General features: G+C 34.0%; 1 protein-coding gene across 1 annotated transcript; it reads left to right on the forward strand.

The window, feature by feature from the left end:
* The first annotated feature begins 10331 nt into the window (after positions 1 to 10331).
* LOC126728749 (cysteine-rich receptor-like protein kinase 6) lies at positions 10332 to 12464 on the forward strand. Its single transcript, XM_050434535.1, has 5 exons — positions 10332 to 11131; positions 11238 to 11354; positions 11450 to 11571; positions 11874 to 12084; positions 12226 to 12464. Exons 1-5 carry the CDS (start codon positions 10366 to 10368, stop codon positions 12462 to 12464), a joined length of 1455 nt encoding a protein of 484 aa, XP_050290492.1. The 5' UTR covers positions 10332 to 10365.
* The last annotated feature ends 7336 nt before the right edge of the window (positions 12465 to 19800 follow it).

Raw genomic sequence — 19800 nt, forward strand, 5'->3', positions numbered from 1 at the left:
GTGATCTTCTTGTGGAATTTGAGTCATTTGACAGGTTAAGTAAGAAAACTTAGGATCCTAAGTTTTCTTACGTAACCTCTCCCCTGTTTTCTGTACATCAAATGGGCTCAGATCCCCATGGATGAAAGTGCAAGTATGTGATGTGTAAGTGAAGGAAATATTCATGAAAGTGCAAGTATGTGATGTATAAGTGCGTTCTTAAAAAATTACTATAAACATAATTTTAAAAAAATATATAAATTAAATTTTTTATAACCTAATATGTGTACTACAAAAAGTATATTTATTAAACTACAAATTGTACTAATATTGACAAAAAGTTTTAAACTTTTTTTTAACTTAGATAATTTAATCAACAATCCCTTAAACACTAGACAAGGTGTGGGGGATTCAGTTTTAGATTAGGGCTTCAAAATGAGGATTTGAATTGGAGAGACCTATTTAACAATGGGTAATGTAAGGTGTGGTCATATTTAATTCTTTAATATTAAAATTGATAACATATTATTTAAATGCTGTCAGGCCATTGCTCCGTTAGCTAGTAGGCATTAATTAAGGCTAACAACTATTAACAAAAGAACCAATTGCATTCATTTTTTTTTTTTTTTTAAATTTGAAAGATCAACAACACTCATTTAAAACTCAAGAAACTAATAGCATTGAGTAGCCAAACTTTAGGAACCAAGATTAATTGTATTATACAATAGACTTTACTTATTAATAGAAAGAATATTATACATGGATTTAAAAAAAAAAAAAAAAAAAAGTTTTTAAGCATAAGCATAATGCATGCATGAGGTATAGTATCTATTACAGGATCATTAATTTTATGAACTACATAATTTGACAATAACACAACAGATTCTGGTTATCCTCTCTGATTTTTCAAATCTCCTCTTCCCTTGGACTGCAAATCAAAATTAGATACGACAAATTTAAAGTATATACTATACATTATTTGGTTATCAAACATGATTTAGCGATAATTCCTATTTTGGAATAGGAGTATAGGACACTCAATATTCATCTAAAAAAATATGTTGAACTTGTCTTACTTTTAATAAAAATTCATTGCCCACATGCATAAAAAAAATAAGTAGAAATGAGACGACTTTCCTGAATTTTTACACCTGTGAAAAGAAAAAAAGAATAAAAAAATTGTCATTTGCTTATATAGATGTTACTAGTTACATATGTCTCACGAGGTTCACGACTTAGATCTCTAACTTGGAACTTACGAAGGCTTTATTTTTATTTATTTATTTTTTTTAACGAAGTTAATTAGTAAGACTTTTGGGTCAGAAATCAATGAATCATTTCTTATTTAAAATTCGAGCCACCTCCAAAGTAGACTTGGAGACACGCATTCATGCCGATGAGCCAGTAGACAAGCATTTTCTTTAACATAAATATAATTACAATTAACAACCTTCTCTTTCTTTGATTTCAATTTTCTTATTTTTTTAGTTCATTTTTTGAACTCTATCTATATGTCTTATCTCAAATAAACCTAGCGTGTAGTTTAACACGTAATTGACTTCCTCCATATCATGTCGATATCTTGATCTTGCATACATTATTGTTAGCCCAAAAACCAAATGACATTGTCTTTATTATATGATTAAGTAAGCAATGATGATATGGTTCTATCCGGTATTTTCATTACCGTGGACGGGTCATAAAATCAAATGGATTGGAAATCTCACCTGGTAATTAATTGTCTTATTAGAGAAGACAAACTTCTTTGCCATTAAAATAATTTTCAACTTCCATATAAGGTGGGGAATATTCCAAGGTGTTAATTAGTTTATTATGTGTGTTAAAAATTAATTGGCGCCCATAAAATATAGGATTAATATGATGTAAACATAATGATGTAATTAAGTTTGTTTATATGCTCTTGTTAAAGAGATGCAAGTGAGAATATATTGGATAATTCAGAGAGAATATATTGCAAGTGACAAAATTACAAACTGTACCTTCCTAAAGGTCTTGACTTTATTTGCTGCTGCTGACACACCTGATAATAAGATTTTAGGAAGGAATTGCTTTTGGATATATTATAAAGCATATAACAACTGTTAGGTTCTAAAAGTTTAGAACAATTAGCAAACTGTGAGTACAAACTTGTTTAGATATAGATTCCTAGATTTATAGGTTTGATTAGACAATGTTCAAAGTGTTACAAGTCAGAACACAAGAACATACAAGATGCAGAAAGAAGAATTCAAATTCCGTGAAATCTGACCGATCGAAAATCGTAGAAAATCAAATTCTACAAAATTTTAATTAAGCCCAACAGCCCATTGTCCCATTATGTGATTAAGGTTTCAAATCTATTTTACATAATATATAAAGGAAACCCCAAGGCACATTTTGAAGAGACTTTAGAGGTGCTCTTGTGAGATCTAAAAAGTATTATGCCTTCCTCTATTAAAGTTACTGTCGGAAATTATTCTCATATTATTAGATTTGGTAGATTTGAAGTTATTGTAACAAGATCAATAACTACTAATGATCTAAACTTTTAAGGGTGGTCTTGGAGTCACAAACTAGAGAGTTTGTGTTGCAGTAAATCCAAGGAGAGAAGGAGTCTATGGATTTGAAACTTGCACGTGGTCGTATCAGTAAGTTACTACATGAGGTAGCAATAGATTTAGAGTTAAATCTTTTGTAAAAACTTCAATTCCTCCTTAGATTTTTACCTTAAAACGATTCATTTCATCAATTTTCCTGAGTCATCATATCGTGGTGTTATTTACTTTTCTGCTACTGTGCATGATATGATACATGCTTGTTTAACCTAGATCTGAATAATAAATCTAATAATCAATTTGGTTAGTTAATTAGGTTAAACAACCTTGTAAGTTCAAAAACGTGTATAAAAACACTTTTGAACGTTTAGACCTCCAAAAACCAACTTAACCAACACAAGCAATATGTTAAACAACTAGTGTGCGGAAACTTAACATATGCTACAATATGAAATTGGTTAAACAACTATCTAAGCCATAACAAAATAAACCACAGCAGATAATGTAAAGGCAGAGATAGAGAGGAAGGAAGATGCAAACACAGAGATAACACCCGGATGTGTTATCGAAGAGGAAACCGAAGACCTCGGCGAAAAATCTCTCCGCCGCCCTCCAAGCTGTAATCAATCCACTAGAAAATACAGTTGGGATACAAGGACAGCAATAGACCCTCCAAGCCTAATCTACCCAATGCACCTAAGCCCTCCAAGCTTCTTGCTCCAACGAGGTTGCGCCGAACCTTTTTCTTTTCTAGCTTTCCGGATTCCGCTACTACACCGTAGCATCAACCAATGAATATTGGCTCCTTCCTAACTGCTTCCCAGAACTCCAAACGACTGTCTCACAGAGATGATAATGGTGAGAACCAGGTTTGGTATAAAGCCTCTCAAGGATTTGACAATGGAGAGGAAGAGAGTGAGGGATTTTGATGAGACTCTAAGGTAGAGATTGTGGGTAAAACAATCTGGTTTTTCTTTAGGGTTTCTCTCTCAAAATTCTCTCTGGAAGCTCTCTTTCAATCGTGGGTTAAAAGGGTATTTATACTGGAGTGAAGAGGAATGCGAAACGTCAGGTTTTTCCAAAACAGGGGTGGCTCGCGGCTTGACCTCGCGGCTTGACTAAGTCGCGAGTTCCAGTCGCGAGTTAACCGTATGGCCAGTTGTCCTGTTTTGTCCTGTAGTGCTCCAGCTAGCATGACTGTTCATCTTCCAGCATGCTTGGCACGTGTGCATCTTCTGGCGGGTTGAAGCCGCGAGTCCACCCGCGAGTCCCAGCCGCGACACTCTGTTTTCTTGCACACTCTTGAGCAATCTTCACACTATCTCACTCACTACCCTTACAACAATCCCACCTAAATACAGGGTTACTAAATGCTGAATTACAAGCAAATTTGGCACGGAATAAAGCCAATTAGATGGTTGAATAAATTCAACCTTACAATCTCCCCCTTTGGCTATTCCGTGACAAAACCCTAAAACAGACTCTAGACTTAACATGTGAGTTGGGAACAGTTGAACAAAACTCACTCACACCTAACTCTAGAAGCTGTGAAGCACTTGAATCATATGAACATAAACTCCTGAAACACAACAATACACCATGATCATTGTAAGCAGAAAATTATAAATGCATATGAAACAGGCAATATTAGATCAAGCATAAGATGGAGTTAATAAACAAACCATGGCTTGATCAACCAAGTGAACACCACAAGGTAGTGATCATAGTGCTCATTCACACTTGGAATGAACACAAGGACATACAAGTTAACAAGCACAAGGCAAGATACTTGTATGTTCAACACTCAACCAATGCATAGCACACAAGGCATATGCATCTAGGAACAATCCTACAAGGGCACAAGAGTGACAGTACATAAACCAAAATGCAGAACATTTAGATTAAGGTACTGATTTCAACATAGCATAAAGGCTGCACTTAAGCATGGTACATACCATAAAGCCTACAAACTATGCATAAAACAATAACCTTGAAAGCTTACAAAAGCACATGGGTACAAACACATTATATTGAATAAAAACTTAAACAATATAAACTAAAAGTGCTTAAAATTTCTCCCCTTCAAAGTGATGAGAAGCTGTGATGCACTTGGAACATATATATACTTGTACCCTGAAACACTTGCACAAAACACATTAGACCCTCAAGGTAAAGCAAGTAATAAATGACAAGTATAATATAATAAGTATAGAAATGACTACAATGATCACATAGCAAAGCAAATGATCATCTGAACATGCATTCAATGAAGCATAATAACATAGGGATATATGCATGTCCAAAGCACAAACATGATGCAATGAGAACACCAAAGCATAACACAAAGCACCATAAAGCCAACAAGAAAACAAACAGAACAAGGTTTTCTAGTTAACACAAAGTCTTCTCCCCCTTGGTATATGCATCTCCCCTATGGAATAACTCTCCCCCTACAAATGTGCATGAGAAATAGAATTTCTCCCCCTAAGGATGTGCACAAGAGTCATATAGAAATGACAAAATACTCCGAAACATACTCTAGAGTATACTCTCCCCCTTTTTGTCAGGAATAGACAAAGGGTCAAGAAGAAACGAGGGCAAGATACGAAGGTATAAACAATGCTAATGATGCATGAGGGTTGCAAGATGAATGAGAAAATGAAGCTCAAACCTAAGACAAAGTAACATGCTACAAAGCATAAGGTAAGCATGACATGCTAGGATGAAGAAATAAGGAAAAGACCAATGCATGACAAGGGTAGCAAAGGTGTGTGCAAGAGATGGCTAAGTGCAATGCATGACCAATGCATGAAAAATGCACATGTGGGGAAAAGTGTGCAAAATACACAACTAATGAACCAAACATGTTCCTAATGAGGAAACATGAGAAACCCCAAAGTTTGGTACTCATCGGAGTCCAAACAAGCGAGAAAATGTCTAAGAGCCATTTTATCAAACACCTAGCATGCACACTATGAACAAAAATGTGAAACAATGCATGAACATCATGAAAACCACCCTTAATACATGTTCTTTCTGCCACAAGGGGCCAACATCCAATGCATATCAATAAAAGAAACCAATCCCATGAAGAAAAATGACAAAAAAAAAAATTTTCCCAACCCCTATGATGAAAATCCCAACCAAGAGCACAAAACTCTCCAAAACATAATCTAAGGATCAAAATCAATGAAAAGAGTTTATAATTACCTTAGAGATGTTAATGGATTGAAAAACCATTCAAATTGGTTGGGTTTTGATGTAAAAATATTGAAAGAGGGGTTTTAGAGAGGATGGGAGAGGTTTAAAACAAGTTTCCCACGAAAAAGCTCTTTAAAAAGCTGATTCTTGGCGACTCGCGACTGGCGAGTCGCGAGACAAGTCGCGAGTGAGCCGCGAAACCTCTCTGTCTGAACTCGCGGCTTAGACTCGCGGCTTGCAAGCCGCCAAACCGACCAGCCAAAACTGGCAGCTTGCTGGCAGCTCACGCAAGTAGCCAAAATGAGTGGCCAAAAAATCTGACACTTGTTTTTCAAACCAGAACATGTTTAAACATTGAAAAACAAAGTAAGCACTAAACATAAACACAAAAAGTGATAAAAATCACTTCCAAAAACATATAAAATGATCAAAAATCTTTTTGGATTGAACCATATATGATTGAGCACACACACATCACATTTAGACAAGTACAATCTAACAAATGAATGAGACATTCATTGAACATTAGGCATGTGTGTTGTGTGTGTGTATCAAATGTGGAATAGTCCTTAGTCTAGAGTGAAGCTTCAATGATCAATTCAATCAAGTCATACACAACTAGTGCTAAGTCAAGTGGTATATCTCAATTATAGAAGTGAACATATATGACCTCCCACAAGAAAATGATTACATAAGATTGAAGCTTTTCATTTGGCTTCTTACAATTCATATCATTTGATCATTTTGAATCAATACAACTCATTTTGAGCGATACATCTCATTTTTAAGATTGATGCCTGAAATTTTTGATATTTCAATTTGATGAACAAGCCTTTGGCTTTTTGGGCATCATACATTTTCATATAAGTCGCTTTCCCTTTTTCCTAGTCGAATACTAGTATGTGCGACGGTTTTTGCAGCTCATTATCTCTTTTCATTTTGAGATTTACATTTATTGAGCTCTTTAAGCAATAAAGATAAAAGAGTGGGAAGAGATATAAGCACAAGTCTACGCATGTATCAAAACCAACATGACTATTGACAAATCATTCATGACAAGCTTGAAGATCGATTTACAACAATCACACAAAGATGTCAAGATTTTTCCCACAAAGATATAAGTGCAAAAATAACAAGCTAAGCTCGAAAATGCACAAAGCCATTTGTACAAAGGTACAAGGCCAAACTCACATGTGATATGTGCTCAAACATATACGATCAAACTTTTTGAATTTTTCACTTTTTATGTGGTTTTGGATTTTTACTCACACAAAATAGAAACATAAAAGTAAGATAAAAAACGAAACAATGCATACAAATAAATGCAAGATGCACAAAATGCATGAAGATATGACATTTAATGCATGAAGGGTCCTACACAGATCGAAAGAATTAGATCAAGGACCAAAAGAGCAAAAGCTCAACCATAGGAACCCTTCCTCATCCAAACGGAACGATTGTTTGGAATGAGTGTCTCAAGAGAAGCGAGACGAGGGTTGGAAGAATGAGAACCGGAGATGCACATAGTCAAGGAGTTAAGAGCATTAAACATTTTCTTTAACAACATGCTATTTTCACTCAAATCCAGTTTACTCTTTTTAGCACAACTTCCAAAAAGCTCAAGTTTCTCTTTTCTTTTGATTCTCTTAAGAGCTTGAAACTTAGAGCAATGAGGTCTTAGATGACCAAAGGCACCGCAATGGTGACAAACAATGTGTTTAGGTCCACTAGGCTTTTTGGGAATGGATCTAGCAACATGGTTTTGTTCCCTCTTCAACTTATGACATTGAGGTCTTATATGACCAATCACACCACAATGGTGGCAAGTTGGAACAAACTTAGATCCATCCAAAGCCTTAGGGTGAAACCTAAACGAAGGCTTTGACTTAACAGCCTTTCTCTCCACCTTTTGATTTCTTTTATGTGGAGGAATGTACACCGATTTGTCCTTTAAGGTAGAACGCACACTAGGCACAAAATCGGGTACCACAACATGATTGCAACAAACATTATCATCCTTTTTAACAATAGGTTCATCAATCAAACACTTGGCATGCATCTTAAGAGATTCATTTTCACATTTAAGATCATCAACAAGTTTGTTAGACAAAACAAGTTTAGCATCCAAGTCCATATTCAAACATTCAAACTCTTTCAGCTTTTCAAGAGAAATTTCAGCAAGTTTTTTATATTTCTCAACCAATTTGTTGGATTCATTGAGCTTAGCAATCAAATCATCCTTTTCACAAAATAACTTGCTCAAATTCTTTTGAAACTTCTTAGCATTTTTCTTGAAGAGTTTGTCAACAACACCCATAGATTCAAATAACATGTCATCACACTTATGAGGATTAACACTCATAGAGGCATTTTCACAAACACGTGGCATGTTACATTCATCACCAACCAAATCATGCAAAGAGTCATACAAAGCACAATCCATGGCAAAAAAACACAAGGGGTCAAGGATCACACTTAGGTATTTAAACCACAACAAGTGTACCCGCTCTGATACCAAATTGTAAGTTCAAAAACGTGTATAAAAACACTTTTGAACGTTTAGACCCCCAAAAACCAACTTAACCAACACAAGCAATATGTTAAACAACTAGTGTGCGGAAACTTAACATATGCTACAATATGAAATTGGTTAAACAACTATCTAAGCCATAACAAAATAAACCACAGCAGATAATGTAAAGGCAGAGATAGAGAGGAAGGAAGATGCAAACACAGAGATAACACCCGGATGTGTTATCGAAGAGGAAACCGAAGACCTCGGCGAAAAACCTCTCCGCCGCCCTCCAAGCGGTAATCAATCCACTAGAAAATACAGTTGGGATACAAGGACAGCAATAGACCCTCCAAGCCTAATCTACCCAATGCACCTAAGCCCTCCAAGCTTCTTGCTCCAACGAGGTTGCGCCGAACCTTTTTCTTTTCTAGCTTTCCGGATTCCGCTACTACACCGTAGCATCAACCAATGAATATTGGCTCCTTCCTAACTGCTTCCCAGAACTCCAAACGACTGTCTCACAGAGATGATAATGGTGAGAACCAGGTTTGGTATAAAGCCTCTCAAGGATTTGACAATGGAGAGGAAGAGAGTGAGGGATTTTGATGAGACTCTAAGGTAGAGATTGTGGGTAAAACAATCTGGTTTTTCTTTAGGGTTTCTCTCTCAAAATTCTCTCTGGAAGCTCTCTTTCAATCGTGGGTTAAAAGGGTACTTATACTGGAGTGAAGAGGAATGCGAAACGTCAGGTTTTTCCAAAACAGGGGTGGCTCGCGGCTTGACCTCGCGGCTTGACTAAGTCGCGAGTTCCAGTCGCGAGTTAACCGTATGGCCAGTTGTCCTGTTTTGTCCTGTAGTGCTCCAGCTAGCATGACTGTTCATCTTCCAGCATGCTTGGCACGTGTGCATCTTCTGGCGGGTTGAAGCCGCGAGTCCACCCGCGAGTCCCAGCCGCGACACTCTGTTTTCTTGCACACTCTTGAGCAATCTTCACACTATCTCACTCACTACCCTTACAACAATCCCACCTAAATACAGGGTTACTAAATGCTGAATTACAAGCAAATTTGGCACGGAATAAAGCCAATTAGATGGTTGAATAAATTCAACCTTACAAACCTGTTTTAAGGGGGTCTAAACAAACAAACAACAACTACCTTTGTGCTTGATGAGTCAAAGGGAAGAATTTGGGGGAGAGAGGAGGGGAACTCATATACTAAAGAACATAAACACATGTAAATTCTAGCAAACCATGTACTTAATTATAATGGTATTTTTACAAATCTTAATAAGGTGAATCTTTGGGTTCCAATGGTCATTGCTGTGGGCATTTTTGGGTAATTAGTTGCTAGTTACTGGACAAAATCAAATGCACATCCCAACATTGGGCAAATGGATAAACTGCCATGATAATTAGCTACAGTTTATCTTAAAAGCTTAAATAAATGTAGAATTTTAACCATTCAATGTAGTCTATGCTAATAGGTCATGTATATATTTGGACAAAACAGCATGTGACAAAATCTACTATGCTTCCATTGTGTGCATGGCCTAAAAATTTAAGAAATAAATCTCGAGTTGGTCTACAAAATGTCAAGAATTAGGCTCAGTATATTTTATATTTATTGCAAATATTACACCTTCTAGGAATCCCGAAAACAACTAGTTAAGAAGCTACCAAAGTATTTTTTTTTTCTTATTTTCCTATGGTCTTCTTCTTCTCCCCTTATTATTATTATTTTTAAATGAAGGATATTAGAAAATCCCAACGTTCCAAAAGCTACATAATGCTTGTACCTTTTTTAATTAGACAGCAATAAATTAAAATGACCTATAACCTTGAAAACATAACACCATTACGCGTATTATTATATCTTGCCAATAATTAAATATTTATTAAAAAAGAAAAAGTCATAACAAAACCTTACCGTGTTTCTGACTAAAATCTTTTGACAGTGATTGATTTAAGTAGATTTTCGAAGTCTTCCAAGAAATTTAGAGATTATTTGAATGGTTCATATTTAATAGAGATTACTCCCACGAGTGCATGTTATGTACATAGCTACAAAGTAGGACTTCACCATCATCATTGTGCTAGGGCAAAGAAACCAAGATATGGTTCATTCCCACGTTGATTGCTTTTGCTTTACTCGAATTCTTTTGCTCTATTCTCTCTTCGTCCTAGCTTTTGCTGAAGCTCCTTATAACTTTTGTTCAAACACTACTATTGGCAGTCCAATTCAATACAATCTCAATAATCTCTTCCTTTCTTTGCACTCAAATGCTTCAGTTTCAAATTTCTATTATACGTCTATTGGAAATGGCCCAGATAGACTATTTGGCCTCTACATGTGCCTCGACTATGTCACAAATGTAAGCTGTCAGGATTGCATAACAATGGCTTCAACTGACCTCACGAAACTTTGTCCGGAAGCAAGGGAAGCGGTAATGTGGGAAGAATTATGTGAAGTTCGTTACTCATATAAAGATTTCTACGGCCAGTACATGTTAAATGTCACAGGAAATCTTTTTACAGATATAAACATGATGAATATATCGGAACCAGAGCAATATAGATCCATTGTGAATGACACACTAGGTGATCTTACAAAGCAGGCAGCTTTTGGCTCTTTGGCCAACATGTATGCTACTGGTGAAGTTCCCTTCATAGATAGAACCATCTATGCTTTAGTGCAGTGCTCAGGAAATTTATCTGCAGAAGATTGCAATTCATGCCTTCACATTGCTATCACAGAAATTCTAACTTGCTGCTATTCTGCTATTGGTGCTAGAGTTATGGGTACTAGTTGCTATTTACGGTATGAGGTATATCCTTTCTATGGTGATGCACTAGCACCACCAAAAAATTTGATAGCTGGAAGTAAGTATTTGTAACTATTTATTTCGTTTAACATGATTTGTTTATATTATAATTTTATGTAATTGATTGTCAATCATAAACTTCAAATGATTGGTTTAAAATCCAGGTGGTGGAAGGAAAAAATGGATGATCATAATCCTTACAATTGTATCAGTATGCCTGGCAATAGCACTTTTAGGTTATTGTGTCTACTGTCATGTAAACAATAAAAGAACTCAAAAGAGTAAGGTTATTGTGTTTGCTTTCTCTTTCTTTCCTGTTAATTTTATTGTTCAGGAAAGAACAAAATTATGATTACTCCAATAACACATGTTCCAGGAAGAAAAGACATGAAAGATCAGGAATCCCCTAATATTAGTTTGACATCTATATGTGAAGCTACTAACAACTTCTCTGAATCAAATAAGCTTGGACAAGGTGGCTTTGGTTCTGTTTACAAGGTAATAGTTTCTCTGACAAAGTATGCCATTGGTATTTGAGTAAAAAACATTAAATAATATATTAGGAACTCTACAAAATTTGCTACATTAAATTTATAAATTCATATCACTAATCATAAGAATATAATTACTTCAAATGTTTATTTATAATATTATTAAAGTGGTACCAAACACATTCATTGTTATGTATATTTGTAAGTATTTTGTAGTAAAATTATTAATAATTTAAACATTTTTCTTATCTATTACTGTATAAGTTGATGAGATTTTTTTATATATAATTTTTTTTTGTTACTTTATAGGGTTTATTAAGTGATGGAAAGGAAGTAGCTGTCAAAAGGCTTTCAAGAAGTTCTGAACAAGGTTTGAGGGAATTCACCACTGAAGTTCAACTAATTAAGAAACTTCAACACAAAAATCTTGTCAGGCTTTGGGGTTTTTGTGTAAAAGGAGATGAAAAGTTGTTTGTCTACGAGTATATGCCTAATAACAGCCTTGATGTCTTTCTCTTTGGTTTGTTTCCTTCATTTCCTTCTAAATTTCTTTTGCCTTAAGAACTTAGATCCAATTATGTTCAAATTGAACGTTTAAAAGTAAGCAATACCGAGGTGCTTATCTTACACTTTGAACTTTATGTCTATTTGCAATGGATAGATCCAAAGAAACGTGTGCAGCTCAATTGGAGTAGACGTCTTAGTATTATTAGTGGAATTGCACGAGGGGTTTTATGCCTTCACGAGGATTCTCGACTTAGAGTCATTCATAGGGACCTTAAAGCTAGCAATGTGTTGTTGGATCATGACATGAATCCAAAGATCTCAGATTTTGGAATGGCAAAAATATTTGAAGGAAATCAAAGTGAATCCACCACAGGAATAATTGTTGGGACATAGTAAGTTAAAGGTTTTCCAATTTTTAGTTCAATTTCCTCAATATTATCCCAAGAATGAGTGGGACAAAAATAAAACAAAATTATTACCATGACATATGTTTCAATATCAATAATATTAAAAAATTCTAAAAAAATCAATTATATTAAAAGGTACAAAATCATGTGTTAAATGATAAATTTTTTTTTTTCATTTGTTTTTCAACGTATGCCAATATTGTTATGTATAAGTAGGTTAGAAAATGTGCCAAAAATTACTTTAAATTTTATATTTATGCTTGAGTGTGCTACAAACTACTACAAATTTTACAATATAAGCCATATAAATCGATATGTAACTTTTAAACACAAAACAAAAAAGTTAAAAGTTATTTATTGTTTATTTCATTTATTGTTAATGTGACATCAATCATATTTATTGTCATGTCAATTTTAAGTTTTTATTGTAAAATTACATGTTATGTAGTAGCATAGATTGCTCATTAATTGATTCATTTTGAATAGTGGATACATTGCTCCTGAGTATGCTATGGAGGGAATATATTCTGTTAAGTAAGATGTTCTTAGCTATGGAGTTCTCTTACTTGAAATCATAACTGGAAGAAGGAACGGCTCAAATTGGTCAAATCATGGTCCGGGTCTCCTAACATGTGTAAGTCATTATCTAGGTAAATTTCTAAGGGTCACTGCACCTACTGGAATGTAGTTGATGTTGTAAAATGATGCATGCAGGCATGGCAGTCATGGAATGAAGGGAAAGTGTTGGAGTTAATGGATCCTTTATTGACTGATTCATGTGATCCAAAAGAATTTTTAAGACACGTCCATATTGGTTTACTTTGTGTTCAAGAAGATGCATCTCATAGGCCGACCATGTCTTCTGTTGTTCTTATGTTGAATAGACAGACCGTGACTCTTCGCCAGCCGCAGCGACCTGCTTTCTCTGGGGGACGATTTTCTGATTACAAAGAAACCAGTGTCATTTGCTCTGTCAATGCTGTTACAATTTCTAGTATTTGGCCTCGCTGATGGAAGCAAGGAATGGGTTAATTTCAAACTTCAAATGTGTGCCTTGTCGTTAGACATGGTTTCAAAATTCTGTTTGGACCGTAGTTTTGTTTTATTTAATAGTTAAAGGTGACAAAATTTTATGCAAGGGGATGCAAGAGAGGGCAAGGAAAACATAGGGGAACCTCCTGCCCAAGGGAATACAGAATGTTCGCAAGACCAAAAATTTAGTCAAGGATGTAGTTACCTATACAATTAATGTATGTGCCTTTTCAATTTCATTTGTGGACTTGTGTTCATGATTCCAAATTTTACAATGCCCATCTTTAATTCCAACGGAAGATGTTCCTCATTTCTACATATTTCCCAAAAAAAAAAAAAAAAAAAAAAGAAGACTAAGACGTATGGGGCAAAAAAGGACATTAGATTATCATATGATAAAAATCCACTCGTCTCACTCAGAGCAATTCACTTCATGTTCTACTAATCGTAACTTGTAAGCAAAAATACAAAACCCACCTTCTAAGTTTTATCATTTTTCATTTTAGTTTTATAAATTCGAATTTTGTCATTTTAGTCCTCTAAATTTTGTTCCTTTCCAATTAAGTCTTCCGTTAATGTACAGTTAGTTCTGCCGTTAACTTGTATATTTTTTTATTTAATTTTTAATTTTTTTAATTTCTTAATTTTATAAAAATGTTAATTAAAAAAAAGCCGATTATAGGAACATTCTGGGAAACCAAGAATGAGAGAGAGGAAAAGAGAGAGAGCGAGAGATCGAGAGGGGGAAAGAGGGAGAGGAAGACCCGTCCACGAGCTGGGGTCCGAGCTCCAGAGAAGGATCAGATCAGAGCTGCGACGCTGCTAAGCTTGGGAGGTCATCAAATCTATTTGGTGAGGATAAGGATGAAGTTTCAGCGGAGACATTGTAACCCGAGCTCATGGCTAATATCCTGGCGGCTTTGTTAGGATCGCCGTTGGCTTGGCGGAAGGCTGAAACGACGTCGTCTAAAGAAGCCAAAAAAAAGGCCTACGCTAAGGCTTTGAAGATCTTACTCTGTTCTTCTTCTTCGCCAGCCGGAACACGCCGCCTTTGTCGCCGGCGACAAGATTGGAGACTTGAGGCGTCCTCTTCTTCTTCTTCAAGTGCTTCAAATTCGGCTGCCAGCAAGTGCTTCCTCAGATGGGTCTTTCCATTCGTCAATTTTGCAAAGTGAAAATCAATTATGCTTCACTATGATAGATAGAGAGAGTGACTTACACGGCTACACCTAACCATAACGAAGGTCGAAAAGGCATTTGGAGGGTCATTTTGAGAAGTCTGCCAAGTGCTTTTGTCTATTGTCATTCACTTTGTCGCTAACATGTCTCCTTGATTTCATTTGGCTTTTTTAAATTTAATTTTATTATTATTATCTTTTTTTCTAAAATTAATAAATAAACGAAAATATTAAAAAAAAAAAAAAAAAAAGTTAACTGCAGAAACTAACAGCACATTAACGGAAGACTTAATTAGAAATGAATGAAACTTAGAGGACTAAAATAACAAAACTCAAACTTAAAGGATTGAAATAAAAAATAGTAAAATTTAGAGGGTGAGTTTTGGATTTTAGCCTAACTTGTAATATGTCCCATTTTCTTATTTATAAAGAAACCAAAGTTTAAAATGAACCATAAAGGGAGAGTGGACAATATGTAATACGTATTTTTACAGCTATCTAATTTAAATTTGACAAAGACAGGAAAGGCAATTGACATGTAATATTATTTGTTGACTTTGAAGCACAAATACATACAACTAAAATGACCTACACCTAGCATTCTTAAATACTGCAATAAATAATAAAAAAAGACTTTGCATTAAATTATGAAAATATTAAAGAAATATTTATATAAAAATAACGGTCCGACCATGTGTACTAGGCTACTAATCATATAAAACCATTATTTATATATTTATTTTTTGGTAGAAAAATATGACCAATATTTACTGTCATCTCATAGTTACTAACATGAAATCTTGTAAAGATTCGTTGACTTTTATTAGGAGGGCAATTTCCCTTTCATTCTTTATTTTAGTTTATTTTCTGGTTGGCTAGAGAGACAGCAAGAGTTGCTAAACGAAGGTGAACTATTTTAGCATAATTATTGGATGGGGAAAAGCTCCTAAGTTTTATGATGGGGCAAACCGCACAAGCAGATCTGAAAGGCTCTATCTAAAACTAGGCCATTCTGATCCGGCCAGCTCAATTGGGTTGGGCCTAAAACCATGGACCCAGGTTGATTTAAAGTTATCTGCAAGCTCGAGGCTTGAACAAGGTAGCTATTAAGCACGATCCTTTGAGCGAGACAATTATGTAATCTGTTTGAGAATTGTTTATTTTGCATTGAGTTGATAAAAAAATATAATTTCTAGTAATTTTTAGTTTTTTATGTTAAATGTGTTACAAAAATTGAAAAGCTAATTTATATATTTTTTTTATAAGAAAAAGCTAATTTATTCAAAACTACTAAAATATAGATTATTTGCTAAAAATTTGAGATAAAAAGCAAAAAACAAAGCCTTTTTAAAAATTTACTAAGTGAAACACAAGACTTTTCATTTTTGTTGTACTAGTGGCTAACCCGTGCGATGCACGGGATAGTTAAATAAAAAATATAAAAATCTATTTTTCTGTTATAACTTGGCTATAAAAAAATGCTATAGTGATAACTTCACACAATGCTCAACTGCAATTAAATCTACCATTTACTATCAATATAATCTATGTTATCTTGCACATTTGTTTGCATAACAAACAGGTTGTTTTCATCTTTTTAATTGAACAATCTATGATAGAGGAAAGAGATAAATTGTTCCATTGCAGGATGCATGATGAATGTCAACTTTCCCAACTTGTGTAGAATGATGTTCTCTTTCCTCTTCTTTTGCACTGCACTACATTTGATGGTGACCTGTTTCACAAAACTTTTATTTTATTTTATTTTTTTTTTACAGTGAGCATCCTAAAGTTGTTAACCAATACAGAAACTTGTATCCAATCGTATATACCAAGTGGGGTAAATGCCTCTATATCACCTAGAGCACGATTGTTTTAAAGCATTTTGAATCACAAAAGCACCTAATGGCTAAAGTGCTTTTGCCAAAAATGATCAAATAGTTCTAAGCAACAAACTTTTAATATGCAATCATAGTTCTTGTAAATCTGAAAATCTTAGGTAACTGATACTGAATCAATGAATTATGGATCATTTTTGCATAGAATCTATAATAAATAAATGACAAAAAAAAAAAAAAAAAAAAAAAAAGGAAGAAAGAAAAGGGTTTAAATTAATCAATAAACAAATTAGGCTAACTAAGTTGGAGAAACATGTTTCATAGAAAGAGAATCTTGTATTTGCTAATTAACCTTTCATGGTGCTACCTCAATACACAACAAAGATATGAAATTTTCATTGATCTAAATGCTCAAAGAAATATAGAGTTGAGAACTATTATATCATTTAATTATATGTGTCTCAAATTACTTCGTTTCTATAAGGTTTTGATCTTCACTACTTACATCAACAAAAGAATTGCTAAGCAAGAACCACCATTAAATTTTGGCTTCAAAAAGATTTATATGCTTATATAACAGTGGTTGTGAACATTAGAAAGTGCTGACCATTATAATGTGCATTCTTCTGCTTCCCTCTACTTCTCTAGTTCCATCAATAGACTCAATCTCTATTTCATGCAATTCAGCCTCAACATTGCAAAACATTACTATGTCTGCCTATTTGTAAATGTTATTTGCAAGCATATAAATTTTCAACTTGTAGTATATTTATAAATGTTCTTCCTCTCTGACCATTTTTTATGTTCTCAATAATAATGTAATACTGAAATGGTTACTTTAATTTAACTAAAATTTTTCTCAAATTTGAATCACATACACAAACCAAAATTCAATAATACATATAATTATTAAAGTATATGGGTTATGGTTAATAAATGCAGGGAAATGTTTGTTTTAGTAACCTTTTCAATTAGGTGTCACATTGTTTGTCCCACAGACTAACACAATGACAAAAGCCAGACTCTTATCCAACCCATATGCACAAAAAATATAAGGTAAATATTCGATTTTCCTTGATATCTATTTTCTAGGGATTTCTGTCAACTTCCTGAGGGCATATTTGCCTTATTTTGTAAGTGGGATTGTAGATGTCTTCGATTTTGCCCTCTTATCAACCTTAATCAAAACCTATAACCCAAATAATCAAGGGTGCTACTAGATGAACAAATAACAGACCAAACAAATCAGCTCATATATCAATTATCAGTAACACACCCAAAATGATAAAAATCTAAATAGATTAAAATGTTAGATTGCAAAAGAACCTAACTGTTTATTTTCAATTCAGTCAAAGAATTAGACAAACAAACAAAAAGAGAAGAAAGATATAATAACTGTTTCCAAAGCTTTGAGGGGCTTTAGCTAAGTCCTCATACTTATACTCCATCTCCACCTTTGCAATATCTTTTAAATTAAAGCATGGACACAATAAAAATGAGTGAAAAAGAACATAAATTTTTGTAAAAGTTCAAAAATTTGGGAATTTAGATTTGGATTATGTAACAAGAATAAAACAGTCAGGTATTGTATCTTAAAGGTGCTGTCTAACACAGAACAGATTGGATTGTTGGGTTGTTTTTTCTTTCTTTCCCACTAACAAAAGTAAAGTATTGTTTATGAGAAAAGTTTGAGTTGAAGCCAAGAGAAGAATATTTATAGATACAAAATATTATGGGCAATTCATATTGGAGTGGAAGAGATTGTACCTGTCAAAGTCTCTGTTTCAACACCTCTATAAAAAACATCCATTGGGATTAAAGTTGACCCTTGGGAGCCTAACCAAACTCTGCAGTATTGATTAAAATCTTATTACAATTCTAAATCTTCAGGCAATCATTATTACTTATACAATATCAATTAATCCAATATAGCAACTATTTTGAAGTATCTGTGTCTCCTATTTTGAAGTATCTTTGAAACCTATTATTTGAATTATTTTTCCGTGCAATAGCAAGAGTTTGAAAAAAGAATAAAAAATATTATAGTATGGAAGGGTAAAAGTGAAATGTAGAAAGCTTTAAAGGAGAAAAAACTCATGATAGGGAACCATATAAAGCTCCTTTCTCAAAGATTGGATTATGGACACGATAGGACCGACAAATCTTTCCCATATAAATAAGACATGGGCAAATACACCATTCGGCAATGACACCACATCTTGCCTATTAACAAAAAAAGATGGAAAATCATAACCAAGAAATTGAGGACAAAGCCATGCTACTGCAATTAGCAACCCCCTCAATTGATATGAAAGAGAGAGCAATAATTTGATTATTAAAGAGAGAGCAATGTGGCCAATAATTGAAATTAGCAAACTCTACTACCGGTTCCAAACCCATCAATCTATGCTAATCATTCAAAAGAAACACTCCCAAACATAACCCTAAATCATACTTAACAGCCAAAAGCAATAGAACAAAATTAAAAACTTACTAGTAATGTTTTCGGAGAAGTTTTGGTCTGATTATAAAGTCCCCTAGATTTTTCTCTCCCTCTCTGACTCTCTCTGCCCCTTATTAAGGCTCTCAATGAACAATAATAATGTAAGGCTCTTTTGGTTTTTTTTTTTTTTAAAAACCACAAATTTACTCCAAATAAAGAGAATAGGTAAGGGGGAAAACCTAAAATTAAAATAAAAACATCACTCACCATTCTTTAAAATGCCAAGAGACGAAGCCCATGTAGAATTAACAATGAAACCTATTTATCTGATTTGTTAGCCACGCAAGAATTAGTATATAACGCAAGGCACAGGTATTTTTATATATCTAAAAATTTCCAACTCAATATCCAAAGTTATATTGAGTGCGCTCTAGGCTGGTAATCAATGTAAAAATAATAAATAAACTAATATAGTTTTCAATTTTCAGTTTTTAATTTATATTCTTTTTTCTATTATATTTCCACCAATTCCCTCTATATTCAATCAAGCAATATAATAACCCAAAAAGATAGCAAGAAAAAGTAATATATAGTTCAAACGATTCCAAACTAAATATTTTATAATCTTCTACAATTCACATCCAGAATTCAAAGTAACTATCATGAAGAATAAACTTTATAATCTCACTTTCACAACTCCATAAATTTCATCCCTGTTTTCACACGCGCACATACATATATAGAAAATCCTATAATACTTCTACGTTTTTTGATGGTATAATTCTCACTATTATCATCGCCATCAATTTTCAAAGGTTTTAGTCTCTACTG

This window comes from Quercus robur, chromosome 5 (genome assembly GCF_932294415.1).
Source record: "Quercus robur chromosome 5, dhQueRobu3.1, whole genome shotgun sequence".
In the NCBI taxonomy this organism is placed as follows: domain Eukaryota; kingdom Viridiplantae; phylum Streptophyta; class Magnoliopsida; order Fagales; family Fagaceae; genus Quercus; species Quercus robur.